Source organism: Verticillium dahliae, genomic scaffold, assembly GCF_000150675.1.
Source record: "Verticillium dahliae VdLs.17 supercont1.2 genomic scaffold, whole genome shotgun sequence".
Lineage (NCBI taxonomy): Eukaryota > Fungi > Ascomycota > Sordariomycetes > Glomerellales > Plectosphaerellaceae > Verticillium > Verticillium dahliae.
In genome coordinates this window covers 873,548-886,711 of record NW_009276916.1, presented here as the reverse complement: position 1 = coordinate 886,711, position 13,164 = coordinate 873,548, and the positions used below count along the sequence as shown (strand labels likewise).

General features: G+C 57.4%; 5 protein-coding genes across 5 annotated transcripts; 4 read left to right on the top strand and 1 right to left on the bottom strand.

Annotated features, from left to right (window-relative positions):
* The first annotated feature begins 396 nt into the window (after positions 1 to 396).
* Positions 397 to 1,009, top strand: VDAG_01088 (uncharacterized protein). The gene is made up of 3 exons (XM_009649974.1): positions 397 to 661; positions 718 to 772; positions 833 to 1,009. The coding sequence occupies exons 1-3, from the start codon at positions 414 to 416 to the stop codon at positions 917 to 919; spliced, it is 390 nt and encodes a 129-aa protein (XP_009648269.1). The 5' UTR covers positions 397 to 413; the 3' UTR covers positions 920 to 1,009.
* Positions 1,010 to 1,032: 23 nt separating this feature from the next.
* VDAG_01087 (DNA repair exonuclease rad1) lies at positions 1,033 to 2,066 on the top strand (the record flags this gene model as incomplete). Its single annotated transcript, XM_009649973.1, has 2 exons — positions 1,033 to 1,207; positions 1,261 to 2,066. The coding sequence occupies 2 exons, from the start codon at positions 1,033 to 1,035 to the stop codon at positions 2,064 to 2,066; spliced, it is 981 nt and encodes a 326-aa protein (XP_009648268.1).
* Positions 2,067 to 6,423: 4,357 nt separating this feature from the next.
* On the top strand, positions 6,424 to 8,851 carry VDAG_01086 (uncharacterized protein; the record flags this gene model as incomplete). The annotated part of the gene is made up of 3 exons (XM_009649972.1): positions 6,424 to 8,540; positions 8,595 to 8,625; positions 8,729 to 8,851. The coding sequence occupies 3 exons, from the start codon at positions 6,424 to 6,426 to the stop codon at positions 8,849 to 8,851; spliced, it is 2,271 nt and encodes a 756-aa protein (XP_009648267.1).
* A 484-nt stretch (positions 8,852 to 9,335) lies between these two features.
* On the top strand, positions 9,336 to 9,965 carry VDAG_01085 (uncharacterized protein; the record flags this gene model as incomplete). The annotated part of the gene is made up of 1 exon (XM_009649971.1): positions 9,336 to 9,965. One exon carries the CDS (start codon positions 9,336 to 9,338, stop codon positions 9,963 to 9,965), a length of 630 nt encoding a protein of 209 aa, XP_009648266.1.
* An 853-nt stretch (positions 9,966 to 10,818) lies between these two features.
* On the bottom strand, positions 10,819 to 12,707 carry VDAG_01084 (uncharacterized protein; the record flags this gene model as incomplete). Its single annotated transcript, XM_009649970.1, has 4 exons — positions 10,819 to 10,881; positions 10,936 to 11,100; positions 11,181 to 11,858; positions 11,922 to 12,707. 4 exons carry the CDS (start codon positions 12,705 to 12,707, stop codon positions 10,819 to 10,821), a joined length of 1,692 nt encoding a protein of 563 aa, XP_009648265.1.
* Positions 12,708 to 13,164: the final 457 nt, after the last annotated feature.

The window sequence follows — 13,164 nt, the reverse complement described above, 5'->3', positions numbered from 1 at the left end:
GGATTGTGCCGACCTTGTGCTCATGACTCTGTAAATGCGGCCTTGCCACCAGGCTTCGGATCTTTGCTTTGGAGATCCGCTGTTTATGCTGCCAGCCAGCCCTTTGCTATACGTGCCCACCTTGCTCTTGTACGAAATAAGTCCATCTTGTTCACTATGCTTCCGACTTGGCCCCTACGTGTACGAGTGCTTTCAACCCAACAAAGCGCAAGCCAAAAAAACCCAAGGACCAGAGGAAAAAGACACTGCTTGAGGCTTGCACTGTTCATGTTCGTAGGTGCCTTACCATGAGGGCATGTTTGTCATGAATAGAACATCTGGGGTCTGCATACGCACGGACCATCCTCAACACGTGATGGTCGAGTGGAAGGACAGCTTGGAGCTTCTGTGAGCTTCAACCACGCAACCTGTTGATGATCACAAACCAAAAAGCCACACCAGCCGACAACGCCAGACTTCCCCACGAAGAAACTCAAGCTGAAAACGATCAGCTACCATCCAATCGCGATATCTCGACCCATGGACTCTTCGCTCCCCCAAGTTTGGCAGGCTGCCGGCGTCAACGGCGCCTTCCTCCCCGCCATCGGAAAGAACTCCCAGTTCTACGTCGCCTTTGCACTTCTGTTGACGGGGCTCTCCTTGACTGGTGCTTTCGCCCTGAGTATGTCCTGATGGTCTCTGTAAAGCTGAGACTTTTCACTGATCATTCCATATTAGACCGCTCCTTTATCAACATCCCCGCCCTGGGAGTCCCGGCCTCAGCTGCCATTGCGTACGTGCTCCCTCTCGTGTACTGCCCCGATGGAACCAATATATCCTGACCATATCTCAGCTTCGGAACGGTCTACATGTTCTGCGCGGTCGGAGTTTACGTCTGAGATACCCAAAAGAAACACCCCACTTTCCTAGCCTCTTCTAAGGCACCGACATCGCCTACCTTGTACTCTAGATACCACATTCGCGGGAGACCTTTTCCGCCCCGAACTTCAATTCCACCACTTGATCCTCCAACCTTATATCCTCCTGCCTGTCATGGCCAATAACCTTGTGGCGCCCGTAGCAGGACAGCCGCTCTTCAGAGCTGTAGCCAGCTCGACCCGACCCCTGTACCAACTGCTTCGATGCGTCAACTTCACCAAACAAATACACGTTCTTGTGACCGAAGAGGGCATTCGCTTCTCTGCCGACCTCACCCGAGTCATGCAGGGTAAGTAAAGTCGTCCGTTTGCGGCTCATCGCTTAGTTCTCACGGTGGATCAGGTACCGCCTCTCTTGACAAGAAACTCTTTACGACATACAGCCTGAACATCCCCCAGTCGGATGACGACTGGCAGCCCGAGCTCCCCAGTTTTCAGATCCAATTGCCTGCCCTGCTCGAGACGCTGCAGATCTTCGGTGCCGTGGACAGTGCGACCCGAACCCAAAAGGCAGAGCAGGACCCATACCGAAGTAACCTCCGCAACTACCGGCCAGAGGCGTTTAGCAACCAGACTCTCGGCATCGGCGGAACATGTTGTCTGCAGCTGGAGGAAGAAGGTGGCCCTCTGAGTATCATCATTGAAGAGTCGGGCGTCAAAACCGTCGCCAACCTGTCGACGTATGTACCCGAAATCCCGGAGGACATACCTTTTAACCGTGACGAGCTTGCGTACAAGATCATCATGCAGTCGCGCTACCTCCTCGACGCCTTGGCGGAGCTGTCGCCCAACGGCCCCAAGCGCCTCACCATCACAACGTCCAAGAACCAACCATACTTGACGCTTGCCGGAACCGGCGATCTCGGCTCCTCGGTCGTCGATTTTGCCAAGGGACGCGAGCTGCTCGAAACCTTTGCGGTGCAGGAACGCTGGGCCCAGACGTACAAGTTTGACCTCATCAAGTCGTCCACAGAGGCCATGCGCATCGCCAGCAAGATCAGCCTGCGGGGTGATCGTCAGGGCGTGCTCAGCCTGCAGTTCATGGTTGAGGTGGAGGGTGGTGGGGTTAGCTTCCTGGACTTTCGCTTCGTCCCGTTTATCTCTCACGAGGACGGCGAAGACGACAGTGGAGACGAACAGGACGACTGATGCAAACGGAAGAGCATAACGGCCCTAATGGCAGCACCCACCCTCCCTTTGTAAAGGGTGCCATGTCTCAATCTCGTCGGAATCGACGGAATCAATGCGTGGCCGAAGGGTCAGAAGAATCCATGTAATTGCGAACCCATAGTTCATGGTCAATGGAATGCAAAAGGATACGGCCAAATCATATTTTGTCAATTGCGTGGTGCGTGCCACATGTTTACTTCTTGGCGGGGCTGAAATGGGCTGAATATTGCCCCTTGCTCCTCCCTCGCCGTCCCAGTGTTCTGGCTCTGCCCGTGCGGGTGTCTTTTTGCTTCAGCTCTTCTCCCCTGGCCCTCTCTACCGACGCCTGGCCCGACGCCTCGTCGTCGACTTCGGCAACTCCACGTCCAATGAGTGGTTGCTGACCGATGTATTCGATGCACATCGTTTACCTCAGCCGCAGTTCGACGATTTGCGCTCCCCCCCGCCAGGGCCTCTTCCTCCGCTAATCGCAGGGCTAGGCAGGGGGCTCGAGGGCTCGCCGACGGGTCTACCGTGCGTCGGGGTGGGGTCTGCCATCGTATCACGTACGTGAGGCCTATCGACTCGCTCACTGGCAAAGACAGCCGCACGAAGACTAGCCCGTTTGCAGCACAGAGAGGATGCAGTCTCTCAGTAGATCCACGTGGAAAGCGTGATGGCCTGACAACACCCCCGCCTCTTCCCTCCACATACACACAGCGCGTATGTGTGTTTTTTTTCTTATGCACTTGTAGCGTATCAATGGTCTGGGATTTACATGCCAGCTGGTTGCGGAAGGGATGCCAGATTCGCGTGGCTTAGTGGCTAGGGAGGAGGGGAGAGGGCAAACATACCTGCTAGACAGGGGGGGGGGCACATCCCCTCGGTTGACATCAGGGGCGAGCTGGTATTAGTAGGAAGGCCATGCCGCCGTCTCGCTGGGAGCGGGAGTCTTGTTCGATTCCAGTCCTCAGTTTCCTCCTGATTCAGAACAGCAATCGCAATTCTCGAAAAAGCAAAAGCGACAAACAAGAGCATTGTTTGTCCCATGTGCATTCATCATTCCTCACCCAAACCGCAACAAGCCAACGCCTCCACCCATCACCAACACGCCACCATGTCGGCATCCGCCATCACCATCGCGGCGGCCCCTCGCCCGTGGTCTCTCAAGGCCGTCGTCCACCGGTTCCGCTCAGGTGTGTTCCATGTTGGACGGCAGGAGGCGGTGCCCCTGACGCAGGAGACCAAGTACCAAGCCTACGTGCCGACGCACGCGAGGACAGACTTTCTGAAGACCGCGACGCCGAGGCATATGCGCAAGGCCAACGAGATTCTCTAAAGCCCTCATGGCTCGACACAAACTGGCAAGCGTGGCGCTACCACGCACCCAAATTTATTAATCAACGTCGCCGCGCGCTCAAACCCCAACTGCGCAAGCGGGATCGCCCGGGCAAACAAAAAAACGGGCCACACGCGAAGCGGCTCTTCTGCTGCTATCCAGTCGCGATGGCACTCTACTGCCTCGCCTCCGCGGTCGACGTGCGCAAACGTCTCCAAGCCGACCGACACGGCTTGGGAATGGACATTGCAGAAAACACTTTTGACAAGCCGGATGGCAGGTCTGCTCAGCCAGTCTGGGGAGGAGAACGGACCCCACGAAAAACTTCTTGGCGAAGTGGTCGGTGGTGATCAGCGGGTCCGCGGCGACCCTCCCCTCCATACAACACACATGTGACCGGCGCTTAGCGCTTGCGATACATGAAGATACCCCGGCGAGATAATCGCCTCGCCCCCAAAGCAGGGGGCCGTCACTTCTTCGCAAAGGACAGTTGACGAGGTTTAGGAGTACTGGGGTCTGAATGAGGAATCTCGCGGCGGTGAGATTGGGCGGGCAGATCAGATGGCGAAGCGAGCTGAAGCTGCCGAGGATGCGGAGCCAGAAAGGGGGGAAATGATACCACCGGGAGGGCCAGAAACTGCCCCAACAATCAAATCTACTTTGTCACCTACCATGTTGAAGTTCCGCGTGAGGTATCTGCCTGTAGTCGAGACTGGTCCCGTTGCGTATTGCCGGTGACAATTAGTGTCAACAGAGAATGGCTGAACCCGCTGACGAAGTAAAGGATCTGTCAGGGGACCATTGTGAGTATGGGTAGGGGCCAGCTGCCTGGGACGCCATGAGAAGATGACTCGGGTCAGAGTATGGTACTAATGACGTGAGAAGATGTTTGCATCGTCGGCAGCGAGCGAGCCGATCTTGAATAGAACGGAAGGAACGCACAGCCTCAGCCGAGTGTGAAAGGTTAAAGTCAGAAATCAGCACGCAGGTGGATAAATCTGGGGTTGCATGCAGCTTGGCTGCGCATACCTTATGCAGGTCGCGGCAGTCTCCCCTCTCGATTAGCGGCACAGGGTGTCTAAATACCACAGGCCCCAGGCTCAGCCGCTGGAGGGTGGTGGTATCTGTGTGGTGCTCAGAGGGCGCAGTCGCTGGGAATTCGGGCCTCTCGCGACGGGGAAATATTACGAATCTTGTGTTCGAAAGAGGATGAGAAAGGGATGCACGAGATGTGAGAGTGAGTTGGTGGTTGGTACCTGCCTGTTCCTACCCGATCCGCTCAAGGCAAGAGCAATCCAAGTCCACCGTGTATATGGCCCAGTACATTCACTGTGGGACTCATCGTCGTCGCCTAGGTACCCAGGCCCAGGCAGGTACGCTGCCTCAACATCAACACCTCCACATGTCTGTCCCCTCCCTCTGATTATCTGCCACGCTGTCACCTCAAGCCTCGAACCGCAAGACAGCCCGCATGCAGCATTGGCAAGCCGCCAGTTCTTGGTGGTCGGATCAGATCCCGGTCCGCAGAGCCAGAATGGCATCTGTTTGTCGGCAACGTACAGACTCTGAAGCAAGGATGCCGACTCGACTCACTGACGAGTCTCTCACTGGCCGTGCCATTCCACACCTCACACGACAGACGAGGCACCATCGGCTTCCAGATCTGTGCCCAGAAACTTCAGATGACGATTCCGAGCCCTTGTATCTGTCGTGATGGCACCTACACGATGTTTGTGCTGCCTTCGGTCCATGGATCCAAATTGCCATGCCGCCTCGCTTCTCGCCAGGCCGAAGCCCACAGTCGAGTCGCAATGCGCTGTCCAGCAGCTTGCCCAAGACGGCCCAAGGAAATCTCTCAGCCGAAGCGTCGGAAGCTTGTCCACGCATTCCACTGGATGCTTCTGTCTGCATGTCGCCGTGCCCTGGTTGCACAGTAGCCGAACAGCTCCAGTCCCCCGAGTCGCCTCTGACTATCAAATGCAACTTGCCGAACTGTCTCTCATTGCGTATCACCCCATCATCTGGATCCATCCTGGCTGACCAGCTTGGCATGTTTGTCGCCCCGTGGTCGAATCGATTGAAGCAAGGTTACTTCAGTTCACCAAACGGAAATGGCTGGAGCATTCGAGTGAGTCTAACAAGCCCTCGAGGCCCAGAAGTCGAGGCCCAGAAGCAGGGCCTCGAGGGCTCAATGTCATTGTCAGTCTCTTTGTCTCTTTCCAAGCGTTTACCGCGTGTTTAACAAGCCATTAACAAGCCAAGCAGGCTTTGCTGCATAGCTTGTTCTGTTGCCTTGTGCTAGTGCTATTACTGTCGACGTTTGCGGCACATGCAATACTACCCACCCTGGTACCCTTTGCCGTTCCCGCCCCTCAAGTCAACAAGGAGAGAAAGACAAACGACCAGTTATAGTAACCACCGATATGGGGGCGGCCAATCACTACAAACTTTCTCGGAACCCGATACCCCCTCAGAAAGACAGGAATGGATTCTTTGAGGACGGGCATCACACCACTCCAACAACATCCGCCGCAACCAACTAGTGAAGCCTGCGCAACATGCAGGGTTGGCACTGCACCGCCGCACCACCTCAAGCCCATTACCACTGTCCCCAGCTTTGATCTTTCACAGCCGGCTCTTCCTGCTCTATACCAGACTTCTTCAGCACAGTGATCGCGGCCCCCCCCCGGCCTGGGCAAACATGGACTGGGCAAGTCGCTTGTTGGTGCCCTTCTTGTCCTACATGTGGGCGATGGGTTACGTACCTCGGGCTGATATCTCATTCCTCCTCACCCTGGCCTTTCGGCATCCCGCCCGCTTCCCCCCTTGTCCTCACAGTGCCCAAGCTCCTCTCTTTGTCTGGGCTGACTGCAGTCCCGCCTTCTGAACCCCCAACATGGATGGCATTTTGTCTGTCTAAATACCACATATATGCCGTGTTGTACCCGTCCCGCCTCCGGACCTCCTTCCCCAGTCCATGTAATCCTTGAAGAAACCACGCCTACCGAAGCCTCCAAGATGTTGTCTCGCTCCAGCTTCAGCATACGGAGGTTCCTTCCGCAAAATCGACCAGACTCATCAGGTGATGCTGATGAGCTTGAAGAACACGACGAGATTACTCAGTTGAAGCTTTACCGGCACAGGCACTCGGCGCAGCCTGCCATGTATCAAACGAAGCTAGCCGACTCCCCTCTGATACACAGATCACAGAGCGTCCACCAGGTCGTGAGGCCTCTTCCTGCTTTGCCCATTGACTCCTCGCGTTTGTCTAGCAACTCTCTTTACAGCTTCGATAACTACACGGAGCCGAGTGTCAAAGGCAACTCCCATGATGCGAAGATTTGTTCATCACAGAGAGACGTTAATCCCCTCTATACACGATCAGCACCCAAACGCCTGTCAGAGCGCAGACATCTCAGGATCACGCCGCCACAAAGTATATCGCCTCTGAAATTAGCCATCGAACCTTCGCATCATCACCTTGCTGTTATCAGGGACAACGACGCGGCCGCAGAGCCCACTGGGACGCTCAAGGAAGCAGTGGTAGAGAGCCAAGAAGAGGCGAAGGTCGACGACTGGTCCGAGACGGTTCAGCAGCTCATCAAAGAAACAGACGAAGCCTTCCAAGCGGTTGGAGCGGCGCTTGCTCAGGTGCAGCTCACCCCACAAGCCTTCATCAGCTCTACAGAGCCGGACGTTTCCTCGTCCCCACCGCTGTCGAGTGCTCCAGGCACCCCCTGGCGCACACCGGCACGCCTTGCACTCAAAAGGCAGCCATCAAAGTGCATGGCACCCCCCGTTGTGCCGGCGCGGAGGGCATCTGTATCCAAACCGAAGCGGACAAAATCAAAAAAGTCTAAGACTGCGAGAAAGCCAGCACTTTCTTCGGAACGGACGCCGCGCTGGGCTTTCGGCGAAAGTGTGACGGACATGTTCAAAACGCCATTCTTCCGAAAGATCGAGGCGAACGAGATGCTGGCTCCGGACCGTCTCCAGGTTGCGAGACTCAGCAGAGATTACCAGCTACGCCAGACGCGCTCTTCCGAGACCCTGTTCACCGAGGACAGCGAAACCCCAGTCGAACCCTTCCATCTGCAAGATCTACCTTCTCGGATCGGGGCGGCCGGGGTTCAGACATCGGTCGCACCAAGTGGTGCTGTATCACAACCAATTCCATCTGAAATGCCTGTGCGACGAGATTTTTCTGTCGCGAGGAGAACATCGAGGACCTGTGCAAAGATGGATGCCAAAGCCGAAAATCAGATGATGTTCAAGACGCTCACATTTCCCCACCCGCCCGCCAAGAACACGCATCGCCACTCTTCCAGGACAGCGCAGCAGAGCCGACCCCTGTCTACCATACCCGAGCTTCTCGTCACTGTCCCGACTCCTGAAAAAGGCGACAAGATGCCTGCGGCAGATGTGAGGGTCTTTCATCGGGGCCGGACATTTGCCCCCGTCCACGACGAAGATTTCGTGTTCTTTACCTCAACTCCCTGCACCCTAACGGTGCCTGGATTCCGCCATGGACGCATCCGATTCCCCAAGGCTGAGGTTGTCAAGGGCAGGAAGATTGCCGCCGATGACACGCTCGACTGGACGGCCTTTCAGATGGCCATCTTGGGCGGCGCTGGCGACTTTTTCTCGGACCCCTCGGATTTCGCGCCGCGGACTGAGGCGGACGAGATTGACGAGCTCACGGATTGGTTCGCCGACTTTGGCTTTGAAAACCACGGCCTCTTGATCTCCTCACGTCGCCACAGCGAGAAGACGCTGAGCATGACGACAGCAGAGACGATTTCACCGACGGCCTCAACGTTCACGGACTCGACAGACGCCGATCTTCCTATTCCCGTGGCGCCAGAGTATCCCACGGGGTTCTGGAACGCGGGCCATGTTGACGCGTCCAAATTTTTGCAGGACCAAGGTCACTGCAATATCAGACGGTGGACCATGGACGGGCCGCAGAAGCGGTACAAGAAGGATAGTCAGGGGAGCATCGATAGTCTGCGGCAAAGCCCCGAGCTGGATGTCGTGTACCTAGGTGGGGCGTACGGCGAGGGGGATGCCGTGCCAATGGGCTTCAACCTTGTTCATGATTTGGGGGAGTTTCTCAGGTGGGAGGCGGAGAATTCGTACGCTTCGCCAGCATGGGGGCGAGGGTAGGGGATGAGACTGAAGAAGGGCAGCGGCATGAGGCAGAACAATTCCCATGTTGGCGTAGGCGTTTCGAAGAGCACGGCAGACTGCAGACTCGGGTGTCCCATTCCAAGGGGAAAAAAAGTAATCAGTGGAATTTTTAATGCTGTCGATTGAGAACCAGGGTGATCCGAGACGCAGTGAAGAGAAGAGGTTCGACATGGAGGTTGATGAGCAGTGGAGTGTAGTCGGAGTCAGGGGCCCCCTGAAGGCCGCTGAAGGCCCCGAGGCCGCTGGAGGCCCCTGAAGGCCCCTGAAGGATGCAAAGCCCCACAGCACCAGCCACAGCGTGCATTCAGCCCGACGCGGACCGACCCCACGTGGCCGAACCCCCACCTTCACGTCACGTCCCTGTCGTCACTAGTCGCGTCTGGATCGAGAGCGCCAACTGCAACTGCAACAGTACAAGGATTCCATGCACATGGCCCCCGAAACCCAATTCACAACAGCCCTTCGACACCCGAAAAGCACCAGCCGCATGGTCCCGCTGAAGAACCGACTCTCGCACAAGAAGTGCCAACCACCGGCCCTCCTCCCTCTTGGCTTGAGCCCTTGCCACGCGAAAGACCAGAACGAGGCTCACGACCGAGCTGCCTCGCCTCGCCCCATCCCGTTCCGAAGATCCAGCAGCCCAGCACCTGCGTACCCAGGATTCGCGTACACCCCTCTCGCTCTCCAGCTTGCTCGACAAGCCCCTTGCCCGGCGCCCAACGAGCCGACAGCCCGCGACCATGCTCCGCCGGCCCGCTACGACCCTGGCCATCACGTCCGAAGACGTCGCCGCCTACGAAGACCGGCGCATCCGCGAGCACGACGCCGCCGAGGCCCGCCGCGTCGCGGCCCTCAACAAGGCGCACTACCAGCGGCAGCAGGCGCAGCTCCAGGCGCAGGCGCAAGCCGAGGCCCACGCACAAGCACAGGCCCAGGCACAGGCGCAAGCGCAGGCGCAGGCACAGGCGCAGTACCAGCAGAGCCCGTACGAGCCGCAGACGCAGTCGCCGTACGCGCCCCAGACGGAGAGCCCGTTTCCGGATCGACATCATCACCATCACCACCACCACGAGCATCACCAGCAGCAGCAGAGACAGATGATGCCGCCGCCGCCGCAGCCGCGGTTCGAGGAGAGCTACACGGAGCAGGACACGGAGATGCTTGTTGGGTCGAGCGAGGACGATGACGAGGGGGACGCGGGCGATCTGGCGGGTGCGGACGGTAGCGTTCGGGGCCGTGGGGTGAGGGGGGCTGGAGGACGGGGGCGCGGGGCTGGCGTCATGCTTACGCCGACGCCGGGGCCTGACGGTATGGCGAGGGGGGGCCGGACGAGGGACGACAGGATCGGGGTTGGGAGGCGGGGGCGGTGATCGCTGGCCGAGAAGATGTTGTATATGTATGTCACGAATGGATGTCTGTGGTTGGATCTGTGAATTGCGAGCCACGTTCTGCTCATGTGATGGCTTGCTATGTGAGGCATGGAGCTTGGAAGCCTGGCGAACCCTAGGTCGAACTGTTCGCTCCACGGCGTCCTGCCATGTCATGCGCAGCCTCACCGTTGAGAGACGCCGTTCCTTCCTCGATGGCATCCTGCCTGGCACCCACCCGCCAGGCAACAGCCCCCAGACCCTTATAATCGCGTCAGTGCCCCCGTCTCCCCAACAACCACCATACCGTGACGCATGGTGTGGTGGTTCAGAGGCCCGCTTAATAAATACCCGTACACATGCCTCTAGATGTGAGGGCGCGCAAGCTAAAAAGGCGCGTGGAGGGATCACCGGTTTGACACGGGGTGCTGCAAAAAGAGAAGTCTTTTTTGGCCCCTTTTTGAGTCTTGCGTCTGCTGGCACTTCCTCCAATTCACCTTGGACGGCTGCTCCGAAGATCTTGCGACGTGTTCTGACTTGGTAATTGCTTCTCGACGGTTGCATGATGGATGTGGACATATGCAAGGCTCCTTACTTGGGACTGAACCCACTAAAGTCCTGGCGCATTCTGATGGCTCTCAAACAGTAACATTCGTAGACAAGAACGCTGCATAGCTAATCATAAAACCCGAACCATTTGGAATTTCTCCTGATCATCCCAACCCCCATGATGGCCATCATCATCATCATCATCATCATCATCATCATCATCATCATCATCATCATCATCATCATCATCATCATCATCATCATCATCATCATCATCATCGTAGAATACCACCAACAGTCGCCGCCGCTACCAGTGATAGCCCGTCCCTCTGTCCCTCTCAATATCATCCGATGGGCTTGAAACCCTCATCTGCTCGAGGTCAGCAAAATCTCAAAGAAGAGGCAATAGGGAAAAAGCACTCACCTCCAGAAATGTCCTCGCCTGCGTGATGCCCGCCACGTCAGCCAAATAGCGCAACCTCCCTTGGAGGAAGCGCCTCTCGCCATCCTTGGCAAAGTCGCTCACGCTCGCGGCGAACAGCGGCCACAGCACAATCTGCCCGGCGACTCGCTTCAGCGGATCCCGGCCCTGGCCTCAGCGCCACAGGCAAAGTTGGCCCGCGTGTGGTCCCGTCCGTTCCAGCGGCAAAAGTACGGCGCCAGCGCCACGAGGTCGGCGACGCGGCGGCCGGCCGTGGCCGCCATGTCACGGTACTCGTCGCCGGCGCGCCAATCGGCGTCAGGGCCGGCGAGCCAGGCGGCGCAGCGGAGGACGGACGTCGTCAGCATGAGGTGGCTGACAAAGGTCATGAGATGGACAACACCCATGGACATGGTCTCGAAACCGTAGACGGGCCCCGGGGCCGTGGCGCATGTGTCGAGGTCGGCGTCCGGGCGTGATGCGACCCACTCGGCGACGGGGCTCGCCCACTGCGGCGGGACGTGGGTGTCGTTGAGGCGGCGGTAGCGGGCCTCGAGGGCGCGCGCGCTTTGCAGTATGGTGAGAACCCTTTGGACGGTGCGGGGGTGGCGATTGTCGTGGTCGGCGTCGCGTGCCTTGCGGAAGACGCGATCTATGTCCTGCCGAATAGCCGAGTTGGCAATGTTGAGGGCGGCAATGTCTTTTTCGCGTGCGCAGGTGTGACGCAGAAGCCAGGTGAACTCGGAGATTTCGGGGGCGCAAGGCAGACAGGAGAAGCCGAGGACGTGGTTGCGTGTCGTTGTGAACATGGCTTCACCTTCCTGCGTCGCGAGGCCTTGTTCGCCGCGGAGCTTCACCATCATGGCCGCGCCTTTCATGTGGTTGATGTACTCCTTGATGGAGCCGCGTGAGGACGTGACCAGTGTCTGTTGGTCCCTGTCAGTTCTGAAGACGTGCAAGGCGTGCTAGCTTTGTGTCCCGTCACCTACCTCGTACAACGCGAGCAGCAAAACGGCGGCCAGCGTCTCATCGCTCTTGGCGAGGGTCGGATCCTGGATGGCTTGGTTCATGGCGCGTACGGCGACCAGGTAGTGACGTTGCGCTGCGCTCAGGGCACTGCCGATGACAGTCTTGCCATGCTGGGTGGCGATGGAGGCAAGAGATGTAGCTCTGAAGGCGGACAGGAAGACTTTTGCCGGCTGCGTCTTGCTCATGAACTTGGGGACCCAGGGGAAATAGCCGCGGACGGGGAGATTTCCCTCTCGCATGGGGATGAGGACGAATTCGGACAGAAAGTAGGACGTGGCGCGATCTTCCAAGTGGTTGATGATGGAAAGGGGGATGTATTGATCGGCTCTGCCATTGTCACCGTCGCTGCTTGTGCTGCTGGTTGAACTGGTGCTCATCAGGCTGTCCAGACTGCTGTTGCTGCTGTTGCTGTTGCTGCTCCCGTTCCGGCGATGCAACACGGCCATTGCTGACGTTGTCGTTGTCTGCTTGTGACTCGTAAATGGCGTCTGGAGGCACTCGGTGAAAGGTGCCTGGGGTGGGCTGGTGCGATTCTCGGCCCCTGTGGTGTCGCCACGCATCTTTCGAAATCGCCTGATGGTTGCCTGCGTCTGGTCACGGATTTTGGCTTCGAAAGGGTCAGAATAGCCTGGACAGTCTCGTTTGGCCTTTTTGCACTTCATGCAGAAGGGCTTGACCTCGTCACACTTGATGCGTCTCAACTTGCACAGCTTGCAGCCGCCAGAAGGCTTTCCCGTGTTGACCATGGTGACGTCGTTCGAGGTTTTATTCTTCTTCTTCTTTTTTTATTCGTTCGTTCGAAAAGTATCTAGGCTGGAAAAAGATGAGAAGGAATAGACCAGTGAGCCAAATCGTTGGCCGGTGTTTCTACGGGAAAGGGACCAGGGACAGAAAGAGGGACGTCAAGCCGGTTGAAGTATGCACTCTTGGATGAAGTAGGAGGCATGACAAATTCGGCTGAGAGAGCCAGTCGAGTGACAAATGAATCATCCCAAAGATGCAGGAAAAGTTTGTCGAAGAATCCGCGTTTCATTCACGGTCAAAGACATTGGCGAGACGTTGTGGCCCAGCAAGGAGAGGGGCACAGGGAGGCCTGAAAATGAGACGGTCATGGGTGAAGGGCAACAGGAGCAGAGTTGATGCTTCATCTGAACTTGGGCGGCCAAGGACCGACCCACGCAGACGCGACAAGTCGGCAGCGGC